The sequence below is a fragment of the Salvelinus sp. IW2-2015 genome, linkage group LG36 (assembly GCF_002910315.2).
Source record: "Salvelinus sp. IW2-2015 linkage group LG36, ASM291031v2, whole genome shotgun sequence".
NCBI lineage: Eukaryota > Metazoa > Chordata > Actinopteri > Salmoniformes > Salmonidae > Salvelinus > Salvelinus sp. IW2-2015.
The window spans coordinates 27,444,620-27,462,258 of NC_036875.1; the positions used below are offsets into that span (position 1 = coordinate 27,444,620).

Genomic DNA, 17,639 nt, shown 5'->3' on the forward strand with positions numbered 1-17,639 from the left:
CATCCTGTCAGGCTGTATCACCGCCTGATACAACAATTGCACCGTCCGCAACTGCCGTGCTCTCCAGAGGCTGGTGCGGTCAGCCCAACACATCGCACGGGGAACAGGATCCATGTACTTCATACACATCTATCTCTCTCCGCCTCTCTGAGATGGTGTAACGTGCTGATGCGGTGTATCTGGTCCATTCTTCTTTGTTGAGAGAGAGCTGGAGAGAGCAGGACTCAACTCTGTTGTGTGACCTGCTGCTCTCATTCCAAATATTCAAATGGCACCTGTCTCTCTCCTTCTCCCTTTCTACCTCTATTTCATGTAGAAGCTGATGGACATTCTCCAAATCTCTTTCACAAAATAAATGGCATCACCATCATAGTCAGTGAATGGTTTAGGACTTGCTATTTATAAACTGGTCGTTGTATAAGAAGTAGGCTACACATTCATACACGTTGGGTTGACATATATATACACACACACACACACACACACAGATGGTAAGGATCAGACTGGCAGATCAGGGGTAGCATCTTTAGCCCACTATTTCCCAAATCCCAAATGTACCAAACAATAGAATATGACTGGATCAATCCCCTCAGGGTTAATTTAACCAGGCATAATCAGCAACACAATTACAATACAGTATGTTGCTCTATAACATACTGTGTTCCACCCCATCACCATCTGTGGGCCTTCACTTGAGTTTACCAACCAATCACAGCACTTGTAGACATAAAATGTGTCTTAATCAATATGGTATAAGTTATTAGATGGCTTATTAAGTGTGTGTAGTCAGTTGCGTGTGAAAGAGGTTGATGTCCCATCATGGGTCAAGTCCGTATTCTTCAGGCTAATGTAAACTGCCCCAGTTGGACATCTGAACAATAGAAAGCCCACTCTGACTCAGGCCTCAGTGTATTTGAACAGGTAAATCCCTCTGCTTTGTCCTTGTCTGTGTTGTTGTTCCCCTAACCCAGGCTGCTGGCTGACTAAGTTTGCAGACGCGTGTGTGTGTGTTGTACTCTTTCTGTGTGTGCAGGCGTTAAGCCCCCCATTAGCTCACCCTGTTGATGAGAAGTGACAGGATAAGACCTGGCTCAAATACAGGGGCCAGACTCGGCCCTCCTGACATACCCTGCCTTTGGGGGGGAGGCCAGGGGTCTCCTAAACACAGAGGGGGGTCCAAAACCACCCTGGAGGAAGGGAGAGGGCGAGTGAGAAGAGGTGAATGTTTGGAGGACGGTGGAGTAGCGTGAGAATGGTATCCACCTCTTGTCTGTTGGAGGATAGTAGACCCAGGGCTCACCAGGGAGGGAAGGAGAGAGGGAAAGGGGAGGATAGGAGGAGGAGAAGTGCTCATCAGGGAAGAAGCTAATCTGTTTTGATGGTTTATGTAACACTAGGTCACATGACTGCACGCAGTACTGTGATGTCACAGGTGCCCTACTCTTGTTTTTGCTCAATCAGTCGCTAGTTCGCCTGCCTTGGAGAAGCACACAGAGGCTAGAGACATACATACGCAGCCCTGGCTTGTCCCCACATCTGCACCAATGCTCTCCAGACTGGTGGAACTCAGAGAAGGAATATACAGTGATTTTAAGAGAGAGAAAGGGACCAAGGGACTAGAAAATAGGAATATATCTGATTCTATTGGAGGAGAGTTGACGGACAGCCTGATGAGAGAGCTGGTGGTCCGGGTGCAAAGCCGGGACGAGATGGCCATGAAGCTGTTGTTCAGGGAACTGGAGCAACACCTCAAGAGGTAAACGAAGACTCATACTGGAGCTAAACAATGCTCACTTAGTCCTCCCTTACTGGAGCTAGTCTACTGTTGACAATACTTACCTAGTCTCTTTGTCTACCGTGTCTGCTAACAACAGGGTTAGTCTCTTAATACTGTAACTGAAGAGGTATAGACTCTGTCTGTCTGCTCCAACTGTACAGGAGTCTGGAAACAAGCCAATGGAAGGAAGACACTAAGCTGCATTGTCTCTATTGCTCTTGGCTTTGTCAGTCTAACCATTGGTTTAACGATTGGTATTACTTATTTCATTTGAAACATGGATGGTGATTTTAGATTTAATACAGTTGTAGAATTGGAATGTGCTCATGTCAGTATTTAAAAAAATTGACTGTATGATAATGTTATGGAAAAACTATGTATGGTACATAGTAAAGATATTATGTAGGGTAAGGGTTAATTGTTTGTCTTGTTTTTTACAGAACAAAATTAACTTAAGCAGGGCAGATATTGTGTATGCTTTTGTGTGTTGATAGTTGTGTGCATGTTCAGTTGTTTTAGTAGTTGCATGGTTTAGGGGACTGATGTTGTCACTTTGTCAGTTGACAGTTTGATGGTTGCTTAGTTGTTGCCTGCTGGTTGCATGGTATTGGTCAGTATGTAGTTGTTGCATGCATGCATGATGTAGGTGAGTGTATTGGATTGGGGCCAGATCAGATCCTTACTGTGTCTTCAGTAGGTCTTCTACCTAACCATGTATGATACAGCAATATGGCACAAAGTACATCGTCAAAATGTAGGTTAGCTTATCTTAGATATGTGTTTAACATCATTTACCATGCCACCATCACATTGAATGGACAAGAGAAGCAATATTGTCAGAATTGGTGTGCGAGTACATTAACTAAGTTAGTAAGTAAGCCTTGTCTGAGACATTAACTGTTTGTACTTGTTCTATTATATATATTCTTGGAGTTAAGGGTAGGGTTTATTTTATACACAGTTTAAGTCGGAAGTTTACATACACCTTAGACAAATACATTTAAACTCAGTTTTTCACAATTCCTGACATTTAATCCCAGTAAACATTCCCTGTCTAATGTCAGTTAGGATCACCACTTTATTTTAAGAATGTGAAATGTCAGAATAATAGTGGAGAGAATGATTTATTTCAGCTTTTATTTATTTCACATTCCCAGTGGGTCAGAAGTTTACATACACTCAATTAGTATTTGGTAGCATTGCCTTTAAATTGTTTAACTTGGGTCAAARGTTTRGGGMAGCCTTCCACAAGCTTCCCACAATAAGTTGCTCCTGACAGAGCTGACAGAGCTGGTGTAACTGAGTCAGGTTTGTAGGCCTCCTTGCTCGCACACGCTTTTTCAGTTCTGCCCACAAATTTTCTATYGGATTGAGGTCAGGGCTTTGTGATGGCCACTCCAAAACCTTGACTTTGTTGTCCTTAAGCCATTTTGCCACAACTTTGGAAGTATGCTTGGGGTCATTGTCCATTTGGAAGACCCATTTGCGACCAAACTTTAACTTCCTGACTGATGTCTTGAGATGTTGCTTCAATATATCCACATAATTTTCCTGCCTCATGATGCCATCTATTTTGTGAAGTGCACCAGTCCCTCCTGCAGCAAAGCACCCCCACAGCATGATGCTGCCACCCCCGTGCTTCACAGTTGGGATGGTGTTCATCGGCTTGCAAGCCTCCCGCTTTTTCCTCCAAACATAACGATGGTCATTATGGCCAAACAGACCTGAGGTCATTTCTCCAAAAAGTATGATCTTTGTCCCCATGTGCAGTTGCAAACCGTAGTATGGCTTTTTTTATGGCGGTTTTGGAGTAGTGGCTTCTTCCTTGCTGGGCGGCCATTCAGGCTATGTTGATATAGAACTCGTTTTACTGTGGATATAGATACTTTTGTACCCGTTTCCTCCAGCAACTTCACAAGGTCCTTTGCTGCTGTTCTGGGATTGATTTGCACTTTTCGCACCAAAGTACGAGGAGACCGAACGAGTCTCCTTCCTGAGCGGTATGACGGCTGCGTGGTCCCATGGTGTTTATACTTGCGTACTATTGTTTGTAGAGATGAACGTGGTACCTTCAGGCGTTTGGAAATTGCTCCCAAGGATGAGACAGACTTGTGGAGGTCTACAATATTTTTTCTGAGGTCTTGGCTGATTTCTTTTGATTTTCCCATGATGTCAAGCAAAGAGGCACTGAGTTTGAAGGTAGGCCTTGAAATACATCCACAGGTACACCTCCAATTGACTGAAATTATGTCAATTAGCCTATCAGAAGCTTCTAAAGCCATGCCATAATTTTCTGGAATTTTTCAAGCTGTTTAAAGGCACAGTCAACTTAGTGTATGTAAACGTCTGACCCACTGGAATTGTGATATAGTGAATTATAAGTGAAATAATCTGTCTAAACAATTGTTGGAAATATTACTTGTGTCATGCACAAAGAAGATGTCTTAACCGACTTGCCAAAACTATAGTTTGTTAATAAGAAATTTGTGGAGTGGTTGAAAAACGAGTTTTAATGACTCCAACCTAAGTGTATGTAAACTTCTGACTTCAACTGTATTTTTTACCTTTATTTAAGGATCTGATCTGGCAAGTCAGTTTAAGAACAAATTCTTATTTACAGTGACAACCTACCAGGGAACAGTGAGTTAACTGCCTTGTTCAGGGGCAGAATGACAGATTTTTACCTTGTCTCCTCTGGGATTCGATCCAGCAACCTTTCCGGCACAATGCTCTAACCACTAGGCTAACTGCTGCCCCAGGTAGAAAAAGCACTTCTGTGATTGGAAAATGCTGGGACCAGGTAGTTACAGCCGACCTCCATTATATGTTGCTTGTCATTGGCTAGGGACCTACAGGTCAGTGAACAGAACATTGGTTAAGCACAGCTTCCTGGAAGCCTGTCCTAGTATGGCCCTAGTGCTTTATGAATGGAGCCCAGTATAGCTCAGGGCGAAGTAGCTTTGGTCGCTGTGTGTGTGTGGACTGAGGTCAGGCTGAGCACTTCCCAGGTATATATTTGGGTCTGTGTAATAGGTTAAAGCCACCTCCAGTCAAAGAGGACAGGAAGAGAGAACAGCACCTTGAGCCTCTTACTGAGCTGCAGGGCCTCAGTGGGAACAGTGCTGCTGTAATTAGGATCACTGTTGGATGGACTCGGTACAGTACTGGGCACCTCAGGCTAACCACAAGCCAAGTTCTGCTGAACTAGATAAGGTTTTGTGAATTGTGTGTAAAGATGGACGCCTTTCCTATGACTGAAGAGGGCACGACAAAATCTATTCCCCTCAGGAGACTGAAAAGATTTGGCATGGGTCCTCAGATCCTCAAAAGGTTTTACAGCTGCACCATTGAGAGTATCCTGACGGGTTGCATCACTGCCTGGTATGGCAACTGCTCGGCCTCCGACCGCAAGGCACTACAGAGATTAGTGCGTACGGCCCAGTACATCACTTGCCATCCAGGACCTCTATACCAGGCAGTGTCAGAGGAAGGCCCTAAAAATGGTCAGACTCCAGCCACCCTAGACATAGACTGTTCTCTCTGCTACCGCACGGCAAGCGGTATCGGAGCGCCAAGTCTAGGGACAAGAGGCTTCTAAACAGCTTCTACCCCCAAGCCATAAGACTCCTGAACATCTAGTCAAATGGCTACCCAGACTATTTGCATTGCCCTCCCCCCCCCCCTATGCTGCTGCTACTCTGTTATTACCTAGGCATAGTCACTTTAATAGCTCTACCTACATGTACATATACTCAGCAAAAAAAAGAAACGTCCTCTCACTATCAACTGCGTTTATTTTCAGCAAACTTAACGTGTAAATATTTGTATGAACATAACAAGATTCAACACCTGAGACATAAACTGAACAAGTTCCACAGACATGTGACTAACAGAAATGGAATAATGTGTCCCTGAACAAAGGAGGGGTCAAAATCAAAAGTAACAGTCAGTATCTGGTGTGGCCACCAGCTGCATTAAGTACTGCAGTGCATCTCCTCCCCATGGACTGCACCAGATTTACCAGTTCTTGCTGTGAGATGTTACCCCACTCTTCCACCAAGGCACCTGCAAGTTTCCGGACATTTCTGGGGGGAATGGCCCTAGCCCTCACCCTCCGATCCAACAGGTCCCAGACGTGCTCAATGGGATTGAAATCTGGGCTCTTTGCTGGCCATGGCAGAACACTGACATTCCTGCCTTGCAGGAAATCACGCACAGACCGAGCAGTATGGCTGGTGGCATTGTCATGCTGGAGGGTCATGTCAGGAAGGGTATCACATGAGGGAGGAGGATGTCTTCCCTGTAACGCACAGCGTAGAGATTGCCTGCAATGACAACAGGCTCAGTCCGATGATGCTTTGACACACTGCCCCAGACCATGACGGACCCTCCACCTCCAAATTGATCCCGCTCCAGAGTACAGGCCTCGGTGTAACGCTCAGTCCTTTGATGATAAACGCGAATCCGACCATCACCCCTGGTGAGACAAAACCGTGACTCAACAGTGAACAGCAGTTTTTGCCAGTCCTGTCTGGTCCAGCGACGGTGGGTTTGTGCCCATAGGCGACGTTGTTGCCGATGTCTGGTGAGGACCTGCCTTACAACAGGCCTACAAGCCCTCAATCTAGCGCCTCTCAGCCTATTGCGGACAGTCTGAGCACTGATGGAGGGATTGTACATTCCTGATGTAACTTGGGCAGTTGTTGTTGCCATCCTGTACCTGTCCCGCAGGTGTGATGTTTGGATGTACCGATCCTGTGCAGGGTGTTGTTACATGTGGTCTGCCACTGTGAGGACTATCAGCTGTCCGTCCTGCCTCTCTGTAGCGCTGTCTTTGGCGTCTCACAGTACGGACATTGCAATTTATTGCCCTGGCCACATCTGCAGTCCTCATGCTTCCTTGCAGCATTCCTAAGGCACGTTCACGCAGATGAACAGGGACCCTGGGCATCTTTCTTTTGGTGTTTTTCAGAGTCAGTAGAAAGGCTTTTCAGTGTCCTACGTTTTCATAACTGTGACCTTAATTGCCTACCGTCTGTATGCTGTTAGTGTCTTAACAACCGTTACAGAGGTACATGTTCATTAATTGTTTATGGTTCATTGAACAAGCATGGGAAACTGTGTTTAAACCCTTTACAATGAAGATCTGTGAAGTTATTTGGATTTTTACTAATTATCTTTGAAAGACAGGGTCCTGAAAAAGGGGCGTTTCTTTTTTTGCTGAGTTTATTACCTCAATTAGCTCGACACCGGTGCCCCCACACATCAACTCTGTACCAGTACCCACTGTATATAGCCCCGCTATTGTTATATTACTGCTGTCTTTAAATATTTGTTTTAGGTATTTTCTTAAAACTGCGTTGTTGGTTAAGGGATTGTAAGTAAGCATTTCACTGTAAGGTCTACACCTGTTGTATTCGGCACATGTGACAAATAAAATGTGATGTGATAGATCTGTGAATAACTGGATGAAATGGTGGCCTTACTATGTAGTAGCCTGTTTTGTACATTTAGTATTGGATATTAGTGCAGTAAAAAAACTTGATTGTCCTGTGTTCTTTATATATATTTCCACACTGGGGTTGAAATAATACTGTTAAAATGATAATGTACTATGGTGGGATGGAGTTTTGGCGAGGGTAAATTAGTTAATAGACCAAATAACAAAGAGCGTTCCAAACCCCTCTGCCAACAACAGCTAGTTTTCACTTTTCTCCTCCAGACCACTCCCAGAAAGTTCTACTAACATTATTGCTTAAAAATGTATCTTTGCTAAAAAGCTATTTTTGTTTTCAATTAGTATGGTAAAAAAGAAAATCACAGTAATGTACTTAATTGTTACCCTGAAATTATTTGATGTTGAGATCAAAATTGCTGTATTGGACCTTTTTATATCCTGTGATGATATTGCACCACTTCTGTGCATGCCCAAACACACTTGAGCCTTTGTCTTTCCTATGAAACCATACGACCCTACATTCTATTCTCTGTGTGCAAGACTCTGGCTCTAGTGTGCCTGTAACTCTGTGTCTCTGGTATTAATCCCTACACCCTGCTGGAAGGATTGACCATTCTTCAATAGCAGCAATACCTTTCCCTCCTTGTACCCCACCTTTCCTCCCAGGTAGGGTGTGTAAAAGAGGGCATCAATAAATCACCCCAGCTCCGCCTATACACAGCGAGGTCAGATTTCTTGTGTGTGGAATGTAAGAGGTGGTTTGGGTTGAGGTGTGAATGGAATCTATGTATGAGAAGTGTTATGGCTGCATGTAGGGATAATGTGTGTTTTTGAGGTACAGTTGAAGTCTGAAGTTTACATACACCTTAGACAAATACATGTCAACTCAGTTTTCACAATTCCTGACATTTAATCCCAGTAAAAATTCCCTGTTTTGGGTCAGTTAGGATCACCACTTTATTTTAAGAATGTGAAATGTCAGAATAATAGTAGAGTGATTTATTTCAGCTTTTATTTCTTTCATCACATTCCCAGTGGGTCAGTTTACATACACTCAATTAGTATTTGGTAGCATTGCCTTTAAATTGTTCAGCTTGTGTCAAATGTTTCGGGTAGCCTTCCACAAGCTTCCCACAATAAGTTGGGTGAATGTTGGCCTATTCCTCCTGACAGAGCTGGTGTAACTGAGTCAGTGTACTCGCACACACTTTTTCAGTTCTGCCCACAAATGTTCTATAGGATTGAGGTCAGGGCTTTGTTATGGCCACTCCAATACCTTGACTTTGTTCTCCTTAAGCCAATTTGCCACAGCTTTGGAAGTATGCTTGGGGTCATTGTCCATTTGGAAGACCCATTTGCGACCAAGCTTTAACTTCCTGACTGATGTCTTGAGATGTTGCTTCAATATATCCACATAATTTTCCTGCCTCATAATGCCATCTATTTTGTGAAGTGCACGAGTCCCTCCTGCAGCAAAGCACCCCCACAACATGATGCTGCCACCCCTGTGCTTCACGGTTGGGATGGTGTTCTTCGGCTTGCAAGACTCCCGCTTTTTCCTCCAAACATAACGATGGTCATTATGGCCAAACAGTTCTATTTTTGTTTCATCAGACCTGAGGACATTTCTCCAAAAAATTACGATCTTTGTCCCCATGTGCAGTAGCAAACCGTAGTTTGGCTTTTTTATGGCGGTTTTGGAGCAGTGGCTTCTTCCTTGCTGAGCGGCCTTTCAGGTTATGTCGATATAGGACTCATTTTACTGTGGATATAGATACTTTTGTACCTGTTTTTTTCCAGCATCTTCACAAGGTCTTTTGCTGCTGTTCTGGTATTGATTTGCACTTTTCGCACCAAAGTACATTCATCTCTAGGAGACAGAACGCGTTTACTTCCTGAGCGGTGTGACGGCTGCGTGGTCCCATGGTGTTTATACTTGTGTACTATTGTTTGTACAGATGAACGTGGTACCTTCAGGCGTTTGGAAGTTGCTCACAAGGATGAACCAGACTTGTGGTCTACAATTTTTTTCTGAGGTCTTGGCTGATGTCTTTTGATTTTCCCATGATGTCAAGCAAAGAGGCACTGAGTTTGAAGGTAGGCCTTGAAATACATCCACAGGTACACCTCCATTTGACTCAAATGATGTAAATTAGCCTTTCAGAAGCTTCTAAAGCCATGACATCATTTTCTGGAATTTTTCAAGCTGTTTAAAGGGACAGTCAACTTCTGGCCCACTGGAATTGTAAGTGAAAAGGTCTGTCTGTAAACAATTGTTGGAAAAAATACTTAATTTTTCTTCCCCCCCAGTAGTGTTAAGATGGCAATACTCAAGCCTTGAAGGCCTTTTCTGCTGCACATATGTAGGCCAGCCATAATGCTCATCCACATCATTCTCATTTTATAGTTTGGATTGCATTCAAATGAATATAGAAACTAGGATTTCTACACTACAGTTGTATGGTTCACTCAATAATTTTCTCAGCCAAAACTTTTAGCAAACGAACAGAAGCTTTTTCTTTGACTAACTCCAGGCTATTTTACTGACAGTTACTGTAGATGGATTACCACAAATGTCATATTTAAAGACAACCTTTAGGCCTTTACTGTAACTTCTGTGACGAGCAAGGCGTGTCCATGTGTATTCTGCACATCCTAGTACTGAAGTTATATAACAAGAAAACTTATATTTATTTGACTTGCACTCAGTGGCCAGTTTGAGGTACACCCATCTAGTACCAGGTCGAACCCACCTTTGCCTCCAACACAGCCTGAATTCTTTGGGGCATGGACATGTTGCTCAATTGGTATCCAGGGACCTAATGTGCGCCAGGAAAACATTCCCCATGCCACTGCCACCAGCCTGTACCATTGACACCAGGCAGGATGGGGCCATGGAATCATACTGCTTACGTCAAGTCCTGACGCAACAAGAACCGGGATTCGTCGGACCAGGCAATGTTTTTCCACTCCTCAATTGTCCAGTGTTGGTGATCACGTGCCCACTGGAGCAGCTTCTTCTTGTTTTTAGCTGATAGGAGTTGAACCCAGTGTGGTCGTCTGCCGCAATAGCCCATCAATGACAAAGACTGACGAGTTGTGTGTTTCCTGAGATGCCGTTCTGCACACTACTGTTGTACTGTGCCGTTATTTGCCTGTTTGTGGCTTGCACGATTCTTGCCATTCTCCTTCGACCTCTCATCAACTAGCTGTTTTTGCCCACAGGACTGCCGCTGACGGGATATTTTTTGTTTGTAAATCCTAGACACTGTTGTGTGTGAAAAGCCCAGGAGACCGGCCGTTTCTGAGAGATGCTGGATTCGGCCCGCCTGGCACCAACAATCATACAACGCTCAAAGTTGCTTAGGTCACTCGTTTTGCCCATTCTAACGTTCAATTGAACAATAACTGAATTGCCTCAATGCCTGTCGGCCAACTTTATATAGCAAGCCACGTCCACGTGACTCACTGTCTGTAGAAACCATTTTCGTGAACGGGGTGGTGTACCTAATAAACTGGCCACTGAGTGTATATTTCTATAGTTTGGTGTAGTTAAGAATCCACTGTATCAGCAGCACTGAACAGATATTATCCTATGATGGCTGATGTGTGATGAGCTTTCTCTGGCGTAAAATTAAGCAATAAGGCACGAGGCAATGCTGTATCATCAATACAATCACAGGTAAATGGTGTTATTCAGCCCAACGTGATAGTCTTATTGCTTTAATTGAACTGTTACCAACATATTAAATAACAATGAATTGCGTATTTTCATTAATGGTATTTTGATAAGTAAATTAGCTAATAATGTTTAATTCTTTCACCAGAAGATATAGTATGGACAAAAATATGGTCCTTAGTTCTTTCGGTCAGGTTGCTACAGATGCGACCCAGTCGCTGATTATTTTTGCATAGTTGATGTGCAAAAAGACTGGTCGTCCGTTCTAAACAAAATGGTATGCAGGCTGGATATCGTTCTTGTCACTTGCTAGCTAGCCAGCCAAATTCCGCTAACTCAGTCACGTCAAATTTAACCTGGGATGTCGGTATGCACTAGCTGCATTTCCGTTTGAGTTTTTTTTTCTGTTGGCATTTATTTGGACATGTCCCATGATAATGACGATGTGTGATTTCGATTGGCTCAGAAAAAGTTGTCTGGCACCGTTCACTCTGTATGGTACTACAGAGATCTAAATTCAAAAGTGAAACATTGTTTCCGAGGTCGGACAGGCAGACAGTGAGGCTTATATTACCTCCGCTGTACCAAACTAAAAGCTAGGCTGGAAGCAAGGGGAAATAATGTGCAAGTTGAGATAAATATAGGAAATAATGTGCAAGTTGAGATAAATATAAGAGATGATTCGGACAGCAACATTAACATGATATTCTTATGGAGGCGCAGTGATCATTTTCAGATGGAACTGTTAGCAGGCATAGGTGTCTGTGATGGCCAATACACCACGGCTTGAAACGCTGCTTGTCCAATCAGCATCCAGGATCCAAACAACCAGTTGTATTATGGCTACCATGACATTACCCAGTTGCTTGCTACACTGAGGTGTGTTTCTTTGCCCCATACAATAAAAAGTGCTTGGCGCATCTGAACAAGTGCTATTTAAAACTAACCCCTTAATTGAGTTAATGGACATCTCTTACTTTAGACTGAAAATATCTAAAGGCTAGCTATAGCTTGGGGTCCGGGAGAAGCCACAGGCACTAGCCTATAACATAGTTTCTGAGTCTGTAAATACGAGGAAGTGAGCAGAGAACCAGAAATTTGATTTAAAACTGCTAAATGTTCTCTCAGCTCCATTTGTAGAATTGCATGAAATGTTTTAAAATTGCAACATTTTCTCTCAGCTGTATGGCAAAATGTGTAGAATTGCAGGTAATTTGCTTTAAAACGTAAACAATTTATCTCAGCTCCATGGAGAGATGTTCTGTCAAATTCAGCCTGCCACACCCGCCACCTAAGCTTTTTGTTCCAGAAAAAAACCCTGTGATGTACTGTACATGGCTAATTTATCGAATGATGTGATTGACGATTAGGTGACCACTTTTGGATCAACTTTGCTAGTTCTGGAATACAGAAAATAAGTGTACAGGCTCGGAGTGCTCAATGAGATGTTTGGAAAACACTGGTCCAGTTTCTACGTTTTTCTCCAGAACATTAATAAAGTTATCCACTATCCATCTTGCCAGTCAAGTCACTTACCCACTTCTTAGTGTTTTGCTCACAGTCAACAGGTATTTTGTGAGGCTACATTGTTTTTGTTTGGAGACTGACGCACGACATCTCTTCTCCTAATTTCTGAAGCACTAAAAAATGTAGCACATGCGTCTCTGGCTTGTCTCAGTAATTTGAGGCATGATGGATGGAGGGCTTCCCTCACGTGAATTGAGTTAGTGTCTGACTCATCTATAGTCAGTCTGGCAATCCTGTGTACCAGGTAGACATACACAACTTGTGCTGGAAGAGATCTGAATGAATCTGTTTACTTGTTGTTATTGGTATTTTGTTAATTGGTTGGAGTAAACCCTGTGTGGACTGTCACTGGAGTGTTATCTTTTTCATACATTTTAACTCTGCATTGTTGGGAAAGAGCTCATGAGTAACCATTTCACAGTAAAGTCTACACCTGTTGGATTCAGCACGTGACACAATTTGACTTGATCCTTGTCTTGTGTGGGACTCTTGTTCTCATAGTAACCGCCAGGGGGTGGTGTGTTAACATTGAAGTCTTTTTTTGTTTTTGCACCTGCAAAGGTCTTGAAATGTTATTTTCTACTATATGTAAATGAGTTCTTAGTTTTTGTTTATAATATCCACTTTCATCGGGTTTACAGTCATTTTGGTTGGTGTAAATGCACAAAATACATCCGTTCATTGTCACCTTTCTCGTGTTGTGGCTGCCAGTAATTCATGGTATTCAGCCAATTGTTGGTAGCCTAATTCTCGACAAGTAAACATCCCTTTGTGTCTTGGAGAGACTGTTGTGTTCCTCCTCATCTCATCCGGTTTTTCCCAGTTTCTGCGGGTGAGGGCGCATCTCTGAATAATTTATGATAATGTATCAGCTGAGCCGCAGGTAGGGGCGTTCCTACATATATTATGCTAATATCAGTATCCCTCCACCAATGGGGTGCATCGGAGCCCTGTTTTTCTTAGATAAATTATGCAAATATCTCAGGCTGCAGATTTTCTGCGGAGCTGAGATGAACTGACCTTGGAGATTCTTTGTGGTGCAGCGGTAGATGTACAGGCTCCCCGGGATAGGATGATTTTCTGACGGGACACAAAGTGCCTAATACCGCCTCTCCGAACCACGGAAGTAGAGAATGTGATACACGATAATCGTCGAGTTTTCCGTTGGTTAAAGCTTAGTTTATCTGTGATATAGCATGAATACTCCGTGCTATACAACAGTGGCGATGGATCTCGGTGTTTGCCAGCTAAGGAATTTTTCTATTTCGTTTTTATCTTCGTTGCTGAGCGCGGATAGTTCGCCTGTCAGGCTCGACAATAGGTAAATATAGCAGTGACTTGCTGCAAGGATGCCTAGTGTGGGCAGTTTATAGTCTGTATGCTGAAAGAAACCCTCGTTTATACACTGAGTCAATCTATTATAGAGAACTTTATCATTGAAATACAAGTATAGCCTAATGATGCTGCCATTTTTTATTGGGTTCAGTAAGAGAGAGAATGTGACTTGTCGTCCTGATGCATTACCGGGTTGGCTTCGCTTACTGTTGCCTCGGGAGATGCTGTACCTTAAATGTACACATCACCCATGGTTAATTTTTACATGGATGACAATGAAATAACATATTCGTATTATTTAGGAGGAATATTGTCTACGGTCATTTCAGTACACCCTGAACACTTTGCTCCAGAATGGTCTTTAGCGGAAGTGGTCACCTGTATAAGGATATTTATACTGTATTCCACTGTGTATTGAAATGGCTGGTATTAGATCTGCAACATCGACAGTATGCCTACCTTTTAATCATTCATTCTTACCGATGCAGTGTGTTAAGACTTTTTTCTTTTCATTCTTCCAGTTCGTCAGGAGCCAGTGTGGTGGCCATAGACAACAAAATCGAACAGGCTATGGTAAGTTGATATATTATATTAACTCAACTTTCTTGTCTGCTATCTATACTACATAAATCACATGCATATATAACGTTTTTCGAAGAACACTTGCGGAGAATGATCAGTTCAGAAGAAAACGTTGCATCAATCAGTTTAATGAATGGATTACATAACCAGTAACCGACCAGAACTGGGAAGTCACGCAAAATACAGACGTATTGCTGATTCTCTTTACAATATGCCTACTACTGCAGTTAAAACATCATGTCGCTCTTGATTTCCTCGTTTCTTTGTAACCAATTTTTTGGCGCTGTTACATAGATGATGGCTCGTGAATACCTTGATGCTCTGGCAACTATGTAGCAGCATATGGTGTTATGTGCCTTGACGTCAGTTTAATACGTCGTTTGCCAAAGTGTATCTATGGGGGCATTAACGTTAGCCAGGTATCATCATTGAAAGTCGTATCAAGATGACATGCACTTTTACCATCCAGTTTACCGTGGTAGCACAATCACTTTATTTACATTTTGGTAATCTTTAGCAAGGATTCAGTTCTGTAAAACATTCAGTTTCGATTTCTACCTGAAGCTACCATTTATTTGAATAAACTCGTTGACACAGGGAGATGAGCGTGCGTGCAGACTTTTATTTTCAATTCTTCATGGTTCTAGTGTTTTATTGTCCCTGGATCCCCGCCTGCTGAGGACGCTCTCTCTCACGCCATCCCGTGCTTGGCATGCCGTTGTTGCTAGGCAAACAAAGTCTTTGACGCCTGGGTATAAATATCGCGGGCTCCGATTGGCTAAAGCCTATATGTGGGCCGGCCATTTTGTGTGTTTGGTGACGTTGCGTCCTGGCTTAGAGGAAGGGGAGGTTTAGACCCTAGGACTATTTGTTTTATTATCTACAGAATCTTTCTTTTGATTTTCACCACATGTTCAACAGATTGTGTTAACATCAGACTCACTTCTTATATTAAAACAGACCACAGAACCTAGCTACAATAATACACAATATGTTGTATTACATAGTAATTCTCATAGAAAGGGCAGTAGTAATGCTATGCTTACATTTTTATCATCATATCAAGAGTATGATATAGGTTTTAGGTCATTTGAGAAAAAAACACACACACAAAAAAAATGTGGGTTTGTAATTATGGTCACATTATGCATTTCATGTATGGGTGGCCCCAGGAATCAAACCCATAATCCTGGTGTTATAAAGTGACATTCCCTACCAACTGAGCCATACAAGGCCTTTGTATTTTTTTGTGTGTGTAATTATTGCCATGTTAAACTCTGTGTTCTCTGTTCCTCTCTGTGTCTTTAGGACCTGGTGAAGAGCCACCTGATGTATGCAGTGAGGGAGGAAGTGGAGGTTCTGAAGGAGCAGATCAAGGAGCTGATTGAGAGGAACTCTCAGCTTGAGCAGGAGAACAGCCTTCTAAAGACCCTGGCCAGCCCAGAGCAGATGGCTCAGTTCCAGGCCCAGACCCAGGCGGGCTCCCCTCCCACCTCCACACAGCCACCGGCCCAGACCCAGGCACCAGCCCTACCCCCAACCCAACTGCAGCCAACCTCACACAACTTTGGACCCTCCGCATAGCATCACCGCCTACCCCGGGAGAGGGGTGAATGACGCAACCTATCAACCAACCAGGGTCTGACTGACTGTCCTCAGACATATTCTGTTCTAACACTGCAGAACAACCAGGCCTCCACTGCAGGAGGCTACGCTGTTAAGACAAGAATTTGCACATATTTAACTCTGGGAGCGGCGACGGGTGGTGTCGTCGTTTCAAGGCGCTTTAAAACACACTATCAAAGACAATCTACCTAGGAGAGGAGAAAATGAGGCTGTTATAGGAGAATGAACATTGTCCAAAAATACATGGAAGAAAAAGTGAACATGACTCAAAGAATCACTGTGCCTGTATCAATGGATTTTAGGTGATGTCGACTTCAGTGGTAAAAATGATGGAGGGAAATAGTGATGGGAGTCACCGTGCTTCGCTGAATCCTAATAATGTAAATAAATGCAGCTGTTCTCTTTTTTTCTGTGCGATACAGAGAGGGACAGACAGAGAATAGAGCATCTCTCATTGTGACAACTTCAATAATCTCTGAGGATTTATCATCGTGTAATAGTCCCCATCTGGCATGGGGCGAGAGGAGAGGAGGTCTAGAGGGAGAACACAACACTTTCATTGACGTCATCATTTTAACTGTGAGGTTGAAGGGAGTTGTAGCCTACATTTGCTTATTAAAGGAGGGATGATGATAATGAGGGTTTTTCCCTGTATTTAAGTTTGAGCCCCTCAGCCCTGCACCCTGTTATTTTGGTGGATTCTCTATTCATGTAATGAAGCTAAGGGCTTGAGATGTTAGGCTAAGCTGCATTTTCAAAGATGAGTTGATGGCCTTTCTACATGATGTATATCTCTGTATATTTAGTGTAAGTACTGTGTAATATAGTGATATAAGGAGAGAAGACCAGATGCTATGTAGGTGAAGTACAAATGAAGAGGGAGCTAGTAATGGGCTGGCCTGAAGATTTGTGCAGTCTCTTTATAATGCTGTAATTCAGGAGTATGGCGAGCTGTGGAGGTTATTTAACAGACAGATGACTGTATCCACTATTCATATCCTGGGTTACAACATTAACGGTTACTGTAAACCATTGTTCACTTGAAGTATTGCACCCCTCGTGAAGTTTTATTTCAATTGATTTCATTTTTTGACAGTGAAGTACTTCCTGATCAACTCTTTAACTTAACAAACACCATACTCTGAATATCATAAAGAAAAACAAATGGATTTTTTGCTTTCTATGTATAAGTTGTAAGCTCATGGTCTGTGCATGTTTCCTCAAACCAGATGAGGTATTGTAAACATACATAACACAATTACAGTTGCACTTCACAACTTTCAATAAAAATGTTAAAGGAATCAGAATCCACTTGTTGATGTCTCTTCTTGCGATTCATGCTTCTATAGTTAAATAGATAACCTTAATTTACATATGTAGTTTAAATAATTTACCTTATTTAATCTGTAGGATATTTTTTGTCAAAGTCTGTCTCGTGAGATTTGCGAGAGGATTAAAAAAAAAAGTTTTTTTTGTGAGTTTATTTTATTCCTGCCCACAGCTTGCAGCACCCACGTAATCAATTAGGAGCGCAGCCGATGGAAATGCCCATGGTCAATTTGGTTGGACATTCGATATCCCTATGGGGCTAGTTAGGAACCAGCAGTAAATTACACAATTTACATGGGACAATATTTTAAAAGGTCAAAATCGCC

At 42.7% G+C, this 17,639-nt stretch overlaps 1 protein-coding gene across 3 annotated transcripts in view; it reads left to right on the forward strand.

Annotated features, from left to right (window-relative positions):
- The window catches only part of LOC111959489 (TSC22 domain family protein 1), a 90,159-nt gene extending 72,868 nt beyond the window's left edge, over positions 1-17,291 (forward strand). Inside the window, exons 1-3 of one of the 3 annotated variants that reach the window (XM_023981096.1) lie at positions 1,471-1,756; positions 14,298-14,349; positions 15,667-17,291. In XM_023981096.1, coding sequence (XP_023836864.1) covers positions 1,545-1,756; positions 14,298-14,349; positions 15,667-15,942 — 540 coding nt within the window. In that variant the 5' untranslated portion in view covers positions 1,471-1,544 and the 3' untranslated portion in view covers positions 15,943-17,291. Of the gene's footprint in view, positions 1-1,470; positions 1,757-13,431; positions 13,763-14,297; positions 14,350-15,666 lie in introns of those variants that run through there. The other 2 variants (XM_023981098.2, XM_023981095.1) reach the window with 2 other exon arrangements.
- Positions 17,292-17,639: the final 348 nt, after the last annotated feature.